The sequence below is a fragment of the Oncorhynchus nerka genome, linkage group LG3 (assembly GCF_034236695.1).
Source record: "Oncorhynchus nerka isolate Pitt River linkage group LG3, Oner_Uvic_2.0, whole genome shotgun sequence".
NCBI lineage: Eukaryota > Metazoa > Chordata > Actinopteri > Salmoniformes > Salmonidae > Oncorhynchus > Oncorhynchus nerka.
Window position 1 is genome coordinate 56,770,560 of NC_088398.1, and position 17,500 is coordinate 56,788,059.

A 17,500-nucleotide genomic window follows, 5' to 3' on the forward strand; every position below is an offset into this window, starting at 1 on the left:
ACCTTCTCCCATTCCTCCTCTGGATCATCCAGATGGTCATTGGCAAACTTCAGACGGGCCTGGACATGCACTGGCTTGAGCAGGGGGACCTTGCGTGCGCTGCAGGATTTTTAATCCATGACGGCGTAGTGTGTTAATAATGGTTTTCTTTGAGACTGTGGTCCCAGCTCTCTTCAGGTCATTGACCAGGTCCTGAGGTGTAGGTCTGGGCTGATCCCTCACCTTCCTCGTGATCATTGATGCCCCACGAGGTGAGATCTTGCATGGAGCCCCAGACCGTCATCTTGAACTTCTTCCATTTTCTAATAATTGCGCCAACAGTTGTTGCCTTCTCACCAAGCTGCTTGCCTAACGTCGTGTAGCCCATCCCAGCCTTGTGCAGGTCTACAATTTAACCCTGATGTCTTTACAGAGCTCTCTGGTCTTGGCCATTGTGGAGAGGTTGGAGTCTGTTTGATCGAGTGTGTGGACAGGTGTATGTTATACAGGTAACAAGGTGCAGGTGCGGTTAATACAGGTAATGAATGGAGAACAGGAGGGCTTCTTAAAGAAAAACTAACAGGTCTGTGAGAGCCGGAATTCTTACTTGTTGGTAGGTGATCAAATACTTATGTCATGCAATAAAATGCAAATTAATTACTTAAAAATCATACAAATGTGATTTTCTGGATTTTAGTTTTAGATTCCGTCTCTCACAGTTGAAGTGTACCTATGATAAAATGACAGACCTCTGCATGCTTTGTGAGTAGGAAAACCTGCAAAATCGGCAGTGTATCAAATACTTGTTCTCCCCACTGTACACTGAGTAACGATAACGTGGATATATACACCAGTACCAAGTCCATGTGCAGGGGTACGAGTAATAAAGTGACAGATAGTAAACAGTAGCAGCAGCGTATGTGATGAGTCAAAAAGGTTTGTGCAAAAATGTTCAATGCAGATAGTCCTGGTAGCTATTAGGTTAACTATTTAACTAACTATTTAGCAGTCTTACGGCTTGGGGGTAGAAACTGTTAAGGGACCTGTTGGTTCCAGAGTTGGTGCATTGATACCGCTTGCCGTGCGGTAGCAGAGAGAACAGTCTATGACGGGTGGCTGGAGTCTTTTACCATTTTTGGGGCCTTCCTCTCACACCACCTGGTATAAAGGTCCTGGATGGCAGGGAGCTCGGCCTCAGTGATGTACTGGGCCGTACCCACTACTCTCTGTAGTGCCTTGGGCCTTCCTCTCACACCACCTGGTATAAAGGTCCTGGATGGCAGGGAGCTCGGCCTCAGTGATGTACTGGGCCGTACACACTACCCTCTGTAGTGCCTTGGGCCTTCCTCTCACACCACCTGGTATAAAGGTCCTGGATGGCAGGGAGCTCGGCCTCAGTGATGTACTGGGCCGTACCCACTACCCTCTGTAGTGCCTTGGGTCTTCCTCTCACACCACCTGGTATAAAGGTCCTGGATGGCAGGGAGCTCGGCCTCAGTGATGTACTGGGCCGTACCCACTACCCTCTGTAGTGCCTTGGGCCTTCCTCTCACACCACCTGGTATAAAGGTCCTGGATGGCAGGGAGCTCGGCCTCAGTGATGTACTGGGCCGTACCCACTACCCTCTGTAGTGCCTTGGGCCTTCCTCTCACACCACCTGGTATAAAGGTCCTGGATGGCAGGGAGCTCGGCCTCAGTGATGTACTGGGCCGTACCCACTACCCTCTGTAGTGCCTTGGGCCTTCCTCTCACACCACCTGGTATAAAGGTCCTGGATGGGCCTTCCTCTCACACCAGGGAGCTCGGCCTCAGTGATGTACTGGGCCGTACACACTACCCTCTGTAGTGCCTTGGGCCTTCCTCTCACACCACCTGGTATAAAGGTCCTGGATGGCAGGGAGCTCGGCCTCAGTGATGTACTGGGCCGTACACACTACCCTCTGTAGTGCCTTGGGCCTTCCTCTCACACCACCTGGTATAAAGGTCCTGGATGGCAGGGAGCTCGGCCTCAGTGATGTACTGGGCCGTACCCACTACCCTCTGTAGCGCCTTGCGGTCGGATGCCAAGCAGTTGCCATATCAAACGGTGATGCAGCCAGTCAAGATGCTCTCAATTAACTTTTTGAGATCATATTTTATCATCATTTAGAATTCACATGTTAATACCACCTTTACATATATTTTGTAACAGTTTTCTTGCGGTGAGAGGCAGACCAAAACGCAGCGTTGTTGAAGTTCATGTTTTTTAATAAGACAACTAAACATGAACATAATACAAAACAACAAACGTGGAAAACCAAAACAGCCCTATCTGGTGCAACAAACACAGAGACAGGAACAATCACAAAACCCAACACCAAACAGGCTACCTAAATATGGTTTCCAATCAGAGACAATGACTAACACCTGCCTCTGATTGAGAACCATATCAGGCCAGACATAGAAATAGACAAACAAGACATCCAACATAGAATGCCCACTCAGATCACACCCTGACCAAACAAAACATAGAAACATACAAAGCAAACTATGGTCAGGGTGTGACAGTAGTGAAGAAAAACATGTTTTCACCTGTTTATTGCAGTTGTACAAATTTGTTGTTTCACACGTGAAAAACATTGTCAGGTGAAAATCTAATTTGCAGTTTCACATGTAAGAAAACTCCAAATGTGAAAATCCAACTTTCAGATATGGAATTGCATTTTCACATGTATTGTTGAAATAGTGTTATTTTCGTCACATGTGAAAAGGTGGTGTTAACATTTTGCAGTAGCAATGTTTCCACATATAGAATTTATAATTCTGTAATGCCGTTCTGTAAAAAGTTCATTTTGCCTACCTGCGAAAAATAATGATAGTCTGTTAAAAAAAAGAGTATTTCTTATTTCTGTGCCATCCGTTCACAGTGTCACTGCTGCAGACACAGCTCTCTTCTTTATACATTGGTCAGTGACATATGAAAAGAACAGAGAAGATGTCTCCTTATTTATCCCTTTTAACATATTTCACCAGACAACACAACCCCATGGTCACCCCACTGTAGAGCCATGGAACATCATTATACAGAGCTGTAATCCACACGGATCCTTTTTCACATTGATCAAAGACAAACACATTCAGATTTAGGACAGGCATCTCTTGTCAAAATGTTGAACCTATTTCACAGATACCATATTTAGGGGTGATATGCATGAACAGAATTGTGCTTTGGTTGATATCTGATAGGATATGTTGAGTCACTTTGCATGTTTATATTGCACGGACATGTTTTCCATCTGGTTGTCATACTCGTATAGGACTGGAGAGGTAGTGGAGCTAGTGAGAAGAGAAGGGATATGTTCATGTAGGGATAAGGGCTTACTGATGCAAGGCCCCTAAAGCCCGAGTGAGTCTCCACCAGCTCTTCAGCACAAGCACACACACATGCACGCATACACATGCAGACAAATGAAGACACACTCACACGCAACCAGCTCAATATCTATGGAGATGAGAGGTAATCATGCTAACGTGTGTTCAGTCTACCCAACATGCTTATGGCTTACACTCGTACCTGCTTACCCTCTCTCTCTCTCTCTCTCTCTCTCTCTCTCTCTCTCTCTCTCTCTCTCTCTCTCTCTCTCTCAATTAAATTAAATTCAAGGGGGTTTATTGGCATGGGAAACATGTGTTAACATTGCCAAAGCAAGTGATGTAGATAATATACAAAAGTGAAATAGACAATAAAAATTAACAATAAACATTACACATACAGAAGTTTCAAAACAATAAAGACATTACAAATTTCATATTATGTACAGTATATATACAGTGTTGTAACAATGTACAAATGGTTAAAGTACACAAGGGAAAATAAATGAGCATAAATAAGGGTTGTATTTACAATGGTGATTGTTCTTCACTGGTTGACCTTTTCTTGTGGCAACAGGTCACACATCTTGCTGCTGTGATGCAGACTGTGGTGTTTCACCCAGTAGATATTTTGATCAAAATTGTTGATCAAAAGTTGATAAAAATGGTGTTTGTTTTTGAATTCTTTGTGGATCTGTGTAATCTGAGGGAAATATGTGTCTCTAAAATGGTCATACATTGGGCTGGAGGTTAGGAAGTGCAGCTCAGTTTCCACCTCTCTCTCTCTCTCTCTATCTCTCTCTCTCTCTCTTTTGCTCTCTCTCGCTCTCTCTCTCTTTTGCTCTCTCTCTCTCTCTCTCTCTCTCTCTCTCTCTCTCTCTTTTGCGCTCTCTCTCTCTCTTTTGCTCTCTTTTGCTCTCTCTCTCTCTCTCTCTCTCTCTCTCTTTTGCTCTCTTTTGCTCTCTCTCTCTCTCTCTCTCTTTTGCTCTCTTTTGCGCTCTCTCTCTCTCTTTTGCTCTCTTTTGCGCTCTCTCTCTCTCTCTTTTGCTCTCTCTCTCTCTCTCTCTCTCTCTTCTGCTCTCTCTCTCTCTCTCTCTCTCTCTCTCTCTCTCTCTTTTGCGCTCTCTCTCTCTCTCTTTTGCTCTCTTTTGCTCTCTCTCTCTCTCTCTCTCTCTCTCTCTCTATCTGAGCTGGAACAGGTGGAGTTTTAATTATGCATTAAAATATACACACAGTAAAAAATGATTGAGGGGCTTAGTAAATGGGCAATTCCATCATAACGGAATTACGCTGCGACTCAGATTTATCACTTTAAAATGAATACCAAACAAACTTCTAAGTTTAACAAACTATACAACTCAATGCACAATGAATACTTTGAATCAGGGGTTGGAACCAAAATTATTTTACAATCGTTTTGTTCTTAACAGATCCATTATTTTGAGGGGTTTTGTTCCACTGTTCCGACCAGCAAAATAAAGTTTGAACCTCCAAAAAGTAGTTTTTTTTTTTATTTTTAACATTTAGCTCAACATTAAATTACTGCACCAATCAGTGTGGATAGAGCAGCTTGCTATGGAGTGGCAAGCTATATACATGCACTTGACAGACAAGTGCAGGTCGCGAGATGCGACTGAAATTTTCCGGGTGGTTATAGAGCAAGAAAGGGTGGAGGAGGAGGCTTGAAGCGCTTGGCATCTTGTTGTTATGACATGCATTATCTGAATTAGGCCACAGAATCATACCTACGGAGGAGTGGCTTCTATGAAGGAACTTTGAATGTCTTTGAACTTCAGAGAGTTGCCTTATAACGTTGCTAGTGTGTGCAGAGTTGCACCAGAATTAAAATATAAACCCCTCTTACCTTTTTGTAGATAATAAATCCAATGTGAAACGTGATAACTGTAGTATCTTTAACTAGCATTGATAAAGTTAATAGATTCTTCTATAATAAAAATGCTCTCTCCCTAATTTCTGAATGACATTTGTAACGTCAGTAGCCTACAGTAGACTATGCTTCAGAGTGGGAGGGGCAGGTAGCCTACACACATACACACACACTGGCAAAGATTTTCAGCTGGCAGGCAGACATTGGAATACGTTTCTGAGGTACAGAGTGAGGGCTTTGTTTGTTCCTTGATAAATTGTATTTTCCGGTTTTCAGTTCTGTTCCCTGAACTGGTTCCAATTTACACAGTACATTTAAACTATGGTAGAAAAAGTATGGTAAAATCTCCCTCTGTTTTATTCTGTAACCAAATGTTGTATCTGCACAGTTCTTCCCTCAAACGTGTTAAAAGTCATCCTTGTGTATTAGAGTTCTATGGTTTGTTAAACTTCATTGGTTTTTGTTTGGTATACATTTCAAAGTGAAAAATCTATCTAAGTATAATTCAGTTACCATGGAGTTGCCCAAATATTACCCTAAAGAATCCATGATTTTCACATAAAAATGCAGGTTTCTGGTTTCAGTTCAATATTTGAATACCTTACTTAATGTTGATGAGTTCAAAACGCATGACATTCGAAATTGTAAATTCAATTTAATATACTGCACAATCTGAATAATTATTTGCATGTAAAAACAACTACACGGGAAATTGTGTTTAATTTATTACATTTTCATAATATTTTCTCTAAACTTGAATTTTTTTGTCTCCGTTTTTTGAGGATTGTTGCAAAGAAAAGATACCATAACGCAATGTTGTATGTTTGAAGAAAGAGAAATATATTTCTATATTAGTATTGAACAGTTTGTTGTGCTATGAGGTGTAACGGATCATGATGAACCGTCGGGCAAATTGACATTCAAAGATGAGATCACCCCACCATCAATAATATAATGTGCACAACACTTAATGACAGTGGCAAATGAAGCATCCTATAATCCTTGCAGATCTACTTCCCCTTACAGCTAGTGGAATGAGAACTATCTTTAGGTTAAAATGGATAATATTCAAAAACATAAATGTTCAACAATAAGACAGAATCACTGCAAGTAACTAATCAAAAAGATCTAGCGAATAATAACAGTTTGGAATTGATCAAATTAAGTTGGATTCAAGCGTTTAAAAACAAATCCTGAACTTATTATATTAGTGTTTGTGAAAAACCCAAAGTTAAGTATATTATACTTAAGAATCACTCATGTTGGAAATACTCAAAAAGCTGATGCAATTGTTGCCTCAATTTCCTAATTAGAACTAGCACAATATTTTGTACAGTGCAGGGACCCTCAACTTGACTGCTCTCCTCTCTCTCCTAGTTCCCCCTCCTCCCTCCTCACTATCACTGTCTTTCTCTATTTCTCCTCTCTCTTTCCTCATTCCCTTCCCGTTCTCTCTCCTTGCTCTACTTCCCTCTCTCTGTTTCTCTCTCTTCTTGTTCTAACTCCTTCCCTCCCCCTCTCTCTTTCTCTATCCCTAATCTCCCTCTCCATCCATTGCTCTCTCTCTCTCCTTGCCCCATTCCCTCCTGTTTCTATTTCACCCCTCCCCCTCCTTTAGAAGTTGAGGTTTGAAGGACTCCATTTCAAAGCCAGACACGTCTCGGAGACTGAAGTGAAGGTTTTGTTCCGCTGCCTGGCACACTTCCGCTCTCAAACGCCTGAGTGAGCGTTGGGAGGGACGGTAGAGGAGGGAAGAAGAAATCCCACTTAATCTACTGAATCTTCCCTGTTCTGTTCTCTTTTGTTCTCTTTTTCAGAACTGTGATGTAGCTAGTAGTCCATGGATATTCAGGATATTCAGCTGTTTCTATCTAATCATCTCAGCCTCCTTCATCAGCATGATGTATGTGCTCTCTTTCTTCCTCTCCCTCTCGCCTTCTCTTTCTCAGTATCTCTCTCTCTCTCTCACCCCCCTCTCTCTCTCTCTCTCTCTCTCTCACCCCCCCTCTCTCTCTCTCTCAGTACACACTGTATACCTTTGTTAGTATGCCGGACCGTCCTATAGCACTAATTAACAAATTTACTCTGTGGCCTGGAGTTGGTGATATCCTGTTCCCTCCTCTCCTCTCCCCCCCTTCTCTCTTCTCCCTCCATCCCTCCTCTTATCTCCTCCCCTCCTCTCTTCCTCTCCTTGTGTGATGGTCTACTGCACTACCTGTTGGTTTTGAAGCATTAACATTATAGCACCCTCAGGCTCTCTTCACTTCCTGTCGAGATGAATCTGCATTACAATACAATATGTTCATATCATTACAATGCCAGGCACATCACTTAATGTAGTATCAATCCACAGCTATAGTATGGCACAGCCCGCAGCTAGGTGGCTAGGTGCTCCAAGACATAGCAAATAGGACCCAGTATGTGATTCTATTACAACACATTAGCTGACTTCATCATAGCTAGTGTTTCACCAATGCGTGTATGTGTCTCTGTATGCATGAAAGTCAAGTCTTGATACACCTCTAACCTCTCCATCTGAGGAGATGGAGATGGAGATAGAGAGCCCCCATGGTATTTCGGCTGTAAAAGAAATCCAGGGCATGCTTTATATTTAACAGGTAATTTACCTTCCTAATTACAGTGCGGTTAAATAGATTACATTAAGTTGACCTTTGATAATATGAAACGCATGTCCCAAAACTCATTCCCGTTCCACTCTCACAGAGAGTCCATAGAAAAAGCAATCAACTTGGGATAGTATTGTTGTGGTCTTGTTGTAGTATTTCTGTAGTATTGTTGTAGTATTGTGGGTGTTTTCTCTTCACCAGCCGTTAATGGAACTAACCACATATTGATGCTATGCCATTGGCTCTCCCTCCAGCCCTTCATCAATACAAGTGGTTTGTTCTTATTCATGCACTCTATTGAGTGAACAATCTGAAGTTCTAAGAACGGTGTGTACCTGCCATCTCTCCCTGTCTCCCTTTGCGCCAGCCTGCACTGTGGGAAGTATCGATTTGGTGGCTGGAAAATAACAAATTAGCGAGGGAGAGAGGGAGTTAAACAGTCTTTTAAAGTGAACAAAGGCACAGAAAGGAGCCCTGAAAACAAATATCAACAAGGCAAGGTTTAATCCTTTAATTAAATGAGTTGTGTTTTCTCTATTTATTTATCTATTCATTTTTCTCAATGATTTTTTATGCTGGTAGCAGGTTTTGGAGGTTGCTAGGTAACTGGTACAGGAAGAACTATTTGTTCCTGGTTGATGTGTTGTCTGGCAGTGAGTACGCACTTTGAGGACACACACACACCAATAGACACATGCACATATGCACACACACACATTGACAGGCAGGGAGGGAGGGGGGTCTGAAGGAGCCACTGTGCCCATAGCAGGGTCACTGTTCTCAGACCCTTGCTGGTCCCCAAACAGTCTCAGCTGGAGCCCCAGGGTCATTAGAAGATGAGGAGGTTGACCTCCAAGACCCCAGCGTGGTGCAATGTGTGTGTGTCTGTGTCTGCACAGTGTCTGTGTCTGTGTCTGTGTCTCTCTGTCTGTCTGTACATGAGAGAATCAGTGCCAGCCCTCTGTCCTTGGCCTATCAGACTTCTGTCTGATTGGGTGTGCACAGGTTTCATGCTTAGGGACTTGTCTGTCAACAACCATGCGGAGAGAGGGAGAGAGAGGGAGAGAGATGAGATGGAGAGAAAAGGATGAAAGGAGCCAGTATCCCCTGGGACCTCCTCCCTCATTCCGGTGTTCCAGTGTAGTTATCTCTCTCTCTATCTGCCCTATTAAGCATCACACAGACACGCACGAACACACACACACACACACACACACACACACACACACACACACACACACACACACACACCTGTTGACACCTTCAGTCCTTAGGCACTCTCTCTGTTTGTACTGCCTCCCTGCTCCTGCAGCTCTCTACCTGAAATATAATAAATATGGTGTCCCAAATGACACTCTATTCCCTCTACAGTGCCCTATGGCATCCTGGCCAAAAGTAGTGCACTAAATAGGGAATAGGGTGCCATGGGGATGCAGTCTAAGACCTGGTGTTCCTACCTAGATGGAGTTTGTTAGCTACTAAATATATGACCATATGATCCGAAATGACATCCGATCCCCTATGAAGTGCACTACTTTCGACCAGGGCCCATAGAGAATAAGGTGCCATTTAGGACACGGGTGACGTGACTCTCTAAGCACTGCGTGAAAAACGTTCCAATGTTTTTGGTCAAAAACCAAAACCATTGTTCATATCCATTAAGCCAGGGTTCCCCAAACGAGGTCGTGTAGAGCTAGGGGGGGGAACGAAATATGCACCCAAGGGGGCAGGACTATGTTTGGGAAACCCTTCATTAAGTAACTGGAGTCAATCATGACAGAACCATGACTGCTTCTGCCATTTCTGGGCCAGGCCTGGACTGACGACAGCTGTCAGTGACGGGGGTCTGAGCCTGAGCAGTGGTGGCAGCAGCAGCAGCAGCAGCAGCATCAGCAGCAGTGGAGGTGGCAGACGTGTGTGGGTGCATAACGTAGCGTGCAGCGGAGGCCTGTTGATGTCATTACTGTCACTGTTGACGTTAGAGTAGTGAAAGGCCTCTCTCAGCATCCCAAATGACTCCCTATTCCCTGTGTAGTTTACTGGCTCAGGTCAAAAGTAGTGCACTATATAGGCAAAAGGGTGCCAATTCGGAGGCAGCCTCTTTCAGTCCGTGACCTCTAAGGACAGCCACCATGACAGGGGTGGGGGGGATGAGGGGAGGACGGTCATGTCACTTTGATTCATACTAGCTCTGGCTGGGTGGGTTTGCAAAGTCTCAGCGGTCATTACCCTTTCTAAATGTAATTTAAGTGTGAAGTGATGGTGGTGCTAATGGTGATGGCTGTCCTTCTGCTTCACCCTGCTACTGAGTGGAGCAGACACAAACTTGGAGCAGGAAGTTTTAGCAAAGTCTTCCTTGACCTATATCGGTATCTTACTCACACAGTTGCATCGTGACTAATTGGGTAGGTGAAAATTACCTTCTGATGAATCCGTTTTCAAAGCTACTCTGTGTCTATTTTAGCCTGATCCCATATCTAGTTGTTTTGTCTTGCCAACTCCTGTGGTTGTTGTCATTGATGAAAACCATAGGAGTTGGGAAGATGGCATGAACAGATCAGGACAAAACAGACCTGGGACCAAGCTACATTACATGGCCAAAAGTATATGGACACCTCCCTACTCGTCGATCTTTTTCCAAAATCATGTGCATTAATATGGAGTTGAATCCCCCTTTTTTGCTATAACAGCCTCCGCCCTTCTGGGACGGCTTTCCACTTGATGTTGAACATTTTTGCAGGGACTTGCTTCCATTCAGCCACAAGAACATTAGTGAAGTCGGGGACTGATGTTGGACGATTAGGCCTGGCTCGCAGTCAGCGTTCTAATTCATCCCAAAGGTGTTTGATGGGGTTGAGGTCAGGGCTCTGTGCAGGCCAGTGAAGTTCTTCCACACCGATTTCGACCATCCATTTCTGTATGGACCTCGCTTTGTGCACAGGGGCATTGTCATGCTGAAACAGGGAAGAGCCTTCCGCCAACTGTTGCCACAAAGTTGGAAGCACAGAATCGTCTAGAATGTCATTGTAGGCTGTAGCGTTACACCGTTAAAAACAGCCCCAGACCATTATTCCTCCTCCACCAAAGTGTACAGTTTGCACTATGCTTTCTGGCAGGTAGCGTTCTCCTGGCATCCGCCAAACCCAGTTTCGTCTGTCGGACTGCCAGATGGTGAAGTGGGATTCATCATTCCAGAGAACACATTTCCACTGCTCCAGAGTCCAATGGCGGTGGGCTTTACACCACTCCAACCGACACTTGACATTGCGCACGGTGATCTTAGTCATGTGTGCGTCACCTCGGCCATGGAAAACCATTTCATGAAGCTCCCGACGAACAGTTCTTGTGCTGACGTTACTTCCAGAGACAGTTTAGAACTCAGTAATGAGTGTTGCAACCGCGGACAGACAATTCTTACATGCTACACGCTTCAGCACTCGGCGGTCCCGTTCTGTGAGCTTGTGTGCCCTATCACTTTGCATGAGCCGTTGTTGCTCCTAGACGTTTCCACTTCACAATACAGCACTTACAGTTGACTGGGACAGCTCTAGCAGGGCAGAAATTTGACGAACTGACTTGTTGGAAAGGTGGCATCCTATGACAGTGTCACGTTGAATGTCACAGCTCTTCAGTAAGGCCATTCTACTGCCAATGTTTTGTCTAGGGAGATTGCATGTCTGTGTGCTAAATTTTATGCACCTGTCATCAACGGGTGTGACTGAAATAGCCGAATCCACTCATTTGAAGGGGTATCCATGTACTTTTGGCCATGTAGTGTAGATCTACAGTCAGTGTCCAGATTTGAGTGTATGTCTGTTTGTCTCCCTACAGTATCTCCTGTTTCGTGCTGTGTCTGATGTTCTCTCTGTCACCTCTCTTCTCTTCCAGTCTATCCGTGAGGTGACAGGCTATGTGCTGGTGGCTCTGAACCAGTTTGACTACCTGCCGCTGGAGAACCTGAGGATCATCAGAGGAACTAAGATGTATGAAGACCGCTACGCTCTGGCGATCTTCCTCAACTACCGCAGAGATGGGAACTTTGGCCTGCGCCAGCTGGGACTGAAGAACCTCACAGGTATGTGTGCATGGTCTGAGATGGGTATCCTGTAGGCTATCTGTCCCTGTGTCTCCTCTGTCTGACGCTCTGAGATCTCTCCCTCCCTCCCCTCTTTTTACGTGTTCTCTCCATTTATGTATCAGTTTGCCAACCAATTGAACATTGCTTAAAGTAGAGTTTGGCTTAAAGAATCAAAGAAATCACCAGCGTTCCAGGCCTGCTGCACATATACTATATTTCCAACTTTGTCTTCACATCTGTGTTTCAAACTGTAACACTCAGACACTCTCCTTTGTTCTAGACGTAGTTTGTTGTGGTTGACTGCAACTGTTTGTGTTGTCTCTGGACGTGTGGAGCCATACAAGGACAGTTTACAGTACACATAACCATGGGTCGATAGAACTTTATACATTTTTACTCAATTTCCTCTTTTCAGACAGTACATACTGTACTGTTACTCAGCCTAACTTCAGTGAAATCCTGACAGTCAGTGACTGTGTGTAACGTCAGAAACTCTGCTAGAAAATGACTACAATGAAATAAGTACTAAATGAATGTCTGTAACGTGTGAACCAAATGTTAGCGTCAGTTTAATGAGAATAAAACCGAGTTGTTTTGATCTTTTCAAATCAATTGTGTCTGTCTAGATGTAAAGCTAATGGGTTTTTACTGTGCTGCTATACTGACAGATTGGAATTAAAATCTCTCACACTTATAGAGAGAGGAAGACATGGTTGACCTAACTCAGCTATAGATCTGTGCTTTCTGCGACTCTTTGTCAGTTTATTTCTCCAAACTATTTTCATTTGGCTGAAATGCAATAACATCTTAACCCCTTAACTGGTGGGAATGGGCCTATACGGATCGGGCTAAATGGAAATGTTTCTTACAGAAGAAATATGGAAAACATAGGAATAACCATGGTAGCAATTTAAAGGGAATAGTTTGGACATTTTGGGGAAATTATTAGACTAAAGGTGAGGACACAACAGTTGACCTGACACATTATACTGTTGATTTGATGTGCATTTGACATTTACTGTACTTTTTACCATATTTGTTGATAACTAAATCTGAAAATGATCTAGATAACATGATACAAATATTCTTGGAAAATGTGGTGTAGGTGCAACATAAAACAAAACAATGACAAGGGTTTGAGTGAGAGGTATAACTGGTGTTTCCACGTGGCCACACACCTCTCCAATGTGTGCACAGTTCCTAAGTCATTTCATTGCACTTTTATGACTCAAAGAAGTATTCAACTAGAAGGTCCTTTTTTGAGCTCTCCTAGTTGAGGAACCAGAGCAAGAACACTTGTAGTTGTTTTGTGTGGTACACAGCCCCTGCCTTTACACAATTACTGTTGTTGTTTACGCAATCCAAAAACGATCCATTATAAATCGCAATATGTGTCAGGCGGTCATAATTTGAAAACTTCTTCTATTGTCAACATGACCAGCTAAGTGCTACAATATGATCTTACAGTGTTAGGCTTTCATAAGGCAATTCAGAGAAACAGATTGTAATTTTGGTGCACATAGAATGGAGTCATGAGTTGGGCTGTGGCATGCAAAAGACTGCTGGTCTCACGGTAAATGACCGTTAATTAACATGAACACATTTAGCATCTCCAGGCATCCACACATACAGTATAAGCACATACAAGCTGCTAATGCATGCCTTGGAACAACTACATTTTAAAAAGTCAAATAAATCATTTTAATATAAACCATTACAATAAATCCATTATATTTTTTAGGCAGGTATAAAGAAACATTGTGATATAAAGAAAATGTATTTCATAAGACCAGAATATGAGTTGGCATACTGTATGTTATCTGGCTATGCGCCATGCAATGTAGGCTTGTTCATTTAGAAAACAAGATATGTGTACAGGGCATTCGGAAAGTATTCCGACCCTTTGACTTTTTCCACATTTTGTTACGTTACAGGCTTGTTCTGAAAGGGATTCAATTAAAGCTTTTCCTCATCAATCTACACACAATACCCCATAAAGTCAAAGCGATAACAGGTTTTTTGAAATGTGAGCAAATTTATTTAAAAAATAAAACAGAAATACCTTATTTATGTAAGTATTCAGACCCTTAGCTATGATACTCAAAATTGAGCTCAGGTGCATCCTTGAGATGCTTCTACAACTTGATTGGAGTCCACTGGTGGTAAATTCAATGAATTGGACATGATTGGGAAGGCAAACACCTGTCTATATAAGCTCCCATGGTTGATAGAGCAAAAACCAAGCCATGAGGATGAAGGAATTGTCTGTAGAGCTCCAAGACAGAATTGAGTTGAGGCACAGATCTGGGGAAGAGTAACAAAATACAGCATTGAAGGTACCCAAGAACACAGTGGCCTCCATCATTCTTAAATGGAAGAAGTTTGGAACCACCAAGACTTCCTATAGCTGGCCACCCGGCCAAACTGAGCAATCGGGGGAGAAGGGGCTTGGTCAGGTAGGTGACCAAGAACCTGATGGTTGCTCTGACAGAACTCTAGAGTTCCTCTGTGGAGATGGGAGAACCTTCCAGAATGACAACCATCTCTGCAGCACTCCACCAATCAGGCCCTTATGGTAGAGTGGCCAGATGGATGCCACTCCTCAGTAAAGGGCACATGGCAACCTGCTTTGCCAAAAGACATCTAAAGATTCTCAGAACACGAGAAACAAGATTCTCTGGTCTGATGAAAACAATATTGAACTCTTTGGCCTGAATGCCAAGTGTAACGTCTGCAGGAAACCTGGCACCATCCCTACGGTGAAGCACGGTGGGGGCAGCATCATACTGTGGAGATGTATTTCAGTGGCAGGGACTGGGAGACTAAGTCAGGATCGAGAGAAAGATGAACGGAGAAAAGTACAGAGAGATCCTTGATGAAAACCTGCTCCAGAGCGATCAGGACCTCAGACTGGGGTGGAGATTCACCTTCCAACAAGACAAGAACCCAAAGCACACAGCCAAGATAATGCAGGAGTGGCTTTGGGCCAAGTCTCTGAATGTCCTTGAGTGGCCACGCCAGAGCCCAGACTTGAACCCGATCGAACATCTCTGGAGAGACCTGAAAATGTCTGTGCAGTGACGCTCCCCATCCATCCTGACAGAGCTTGAGAGGATCTGCAGAGAAGAAAGGGATGAAACTCCCCAAATACAGGTGTGCAAAGCTTGTAGCGTCATACCCACCGAAGGCTGTAATCACTGCCAAAGGTGCTTCAACAAAGTACTGAGTAAAGGGTCTGAATAATTATGTAAATGTGATATTTCCGTTTTTTCTTTTTAGTACATTTGTAAAAAAATATATAAAAAACAGTTTCTGCTTTGTCATTTAATACATTTTAGAATAAAGCTGTAATGTAACAAAATGTGGAAAAGGTCAAGAGGTCTGAATACTTTCCAAATGCACTGTATGTCTCATGCCATTTTTTATATTATATGATTTTATAGTAAAAAGAATATAATTGAACATAGCAGAATAAAATAGTAAGGACATTTTTCCCAGTCCAGAGCGAGTGCAAGCATATATGAAGTGGCTATGTTGAGCATAAAGTGATAATTTGAAACTGGTCATATACGCTAGATTTAGAGTTATTTGGCAACTTTTGTTGTGAATGAGACAAACCATAGAATGTCTTAGAAATCAAACATATATGGGCTACATGATGAGACTATAGGCTATTGCACATGCTTTTCTCTCATCAAGTGATCGTATTTTCACCCATCAGACTATTCTCAATGTAATCTTGTCTATGTTAAATTAGTTTAGATTTAGAATGGCCCATTATCAAATGGGCAGGAACAGGGGCAGAGGAAAAAAGACATGTCATCCATCTAATAGCTGATGGAAGCCACTTTTCAGCTGGGTTGTTTTTCTCACTCATGCGGGTGCTGTAAGCTACTCTGATTATTTCACTCCACAGATCAACCACTGTGTGAGAGCATGCAACCTCTCGCTGTTCTCTCTCTCTCTGTTCTCTCTCTCTCTGTTCTCTCTCTCTCTCTGTTCTCTCTCTCTCTGTTCTTGTTTCATTTGGGAAATCAAGTGAAATCTGTCGAACATCAACATGTTTTCACAACCAACCATATTTCATGTTGACAGCCCCTCTCTGTACGCATGAGAAATGAATGAAGGAGGGGAGGAGATGGAAATGCATGATGGTGAGATATTCTGTAGCTAAAGGTAATGTGTCAACCTATTAATTATGAAAATATAAATAATGCTGTATTACTAGGTTATTCAAAATCAAATACAAATGTACTATAATTGTAGGCTTACTCTGTAAGCCACCCAGCACAATAAATGAACCAATAGCATTGTCTAGGCCTACAGGCCTACCTTCGCTCCCTGACTCATGGATATAATTTTTGGAGCGTAGTATAAGGTAACCAGTCCATCCAGTATGGATAACGATACAGTCTACAGTGAATTTTGGAGTATAGTCTCGACCAAATTTGTACCACAGACATTTTAAATCAGATTTTCTTTGTTTTTCTGCTGTGAATAGTATGCGGTAGGTTTTGTATTGTCGAACGGCACAATCATCGTTTTATACAGTATACAGTATACAGTATACAGTATAGGCCTATGCAAATGGGGATTTTGAATGAATCATCACGTTAGAAAGCTCTGTCCATTTCATTATGTTAAGGCTTTAAAACAACATCCACATCAACCATGTTTTCCACTCAGTTTCAACCTGTTGTTGAACTTCTTCCTTCAAATTGATCAATCACAGTGAGGTGAGTTTTAAAAGCACATACTGTTTTGATGATAAGGGTTTGATGTGATTTTTGAATTATTTTGCATTGACATCAGAGTGAATAGAGGGACAATAGAGCCCTGAGTACCAGACTGTTAAGACCTGATGGAGGGACAATACAGCCCTGAGTACCAGACTGTTAGGACCTGATGGAGGGACAATACAGCCATGAGTACCAGACTGTTAAGACCTGATGGAGGGACAATACAGCCCTGAGTACCAGACTGTTAGGACCTGATGGAGGGACAATACAGCCATGAGTACCAGACTGTTAAGACCTGATGGAGGGACAATACAGCCCTGAGTACCAGACTGTTAGGACCTGATGGAGGGACAATTCAATCCCTGAGTACCAGGCTGTTACGACCTGATGGAGGGACAATACAGCCCTGAGTACCAGACTGTTAGGACCTGATGGAGGGACAATACAGCCATGAGTACCAGACTGTTAGGACCTGATGGAGGGACAATACAGCCCTGAGTACCAGACTGTTAAGACCTGATGGAGGGACAATACAGCCCTGAGTACCAGACTGTTAGGACCTGATGGAGGGACAATACAGCCCTGAGTACCAGACTGTTAAGACCTGATGGAGGGACAATACAGCCCTGAGTACCAGACTGTTAGGACCTGATGGAGGGACAATACAGCCCTGAGTACCAGGCTGTTACGACCTGATGGAGGGACAATACAGCCCTGAGTACCAGACTGTTAGGACCTGATGGAGGGACAATACAGCCATGAGTACCAGACTGTTAGGACCTGATGGAGGGACAATACAGCCCTGAGTACCAGGCTGTAAGGACCTGATGGAGGGAC

At 43.2% G+C, this 17,500-nt stretch overlaps 1 protein-coding gene across 2 annotated transcripts in view; it reads left to right on the forward strand.

The window, feature by feature from the left end:
• Nucleotides 1-17,500, forward strand: part of LOC115111274 (receptor tyrosine-protein kinase erbB-4-like) — a 526,495-nt gene that overhangs the window by 299,344 nt on the left and 209,651 nt on the right. For both annotated transcript variants that reach the window (XM_065013654.1, XM_029637163.2), the window contains exon 3: nucleotides 11,735-11,921. In XM_065013654.1, the coding sequence (XP_064869726.1) occupies nucleotides 11,735-11,921 (187 nt within the window). The remainder of the gene's footprint in view (nucleotides 1-11,734; nucleotides 11,922-17,500) is intronic.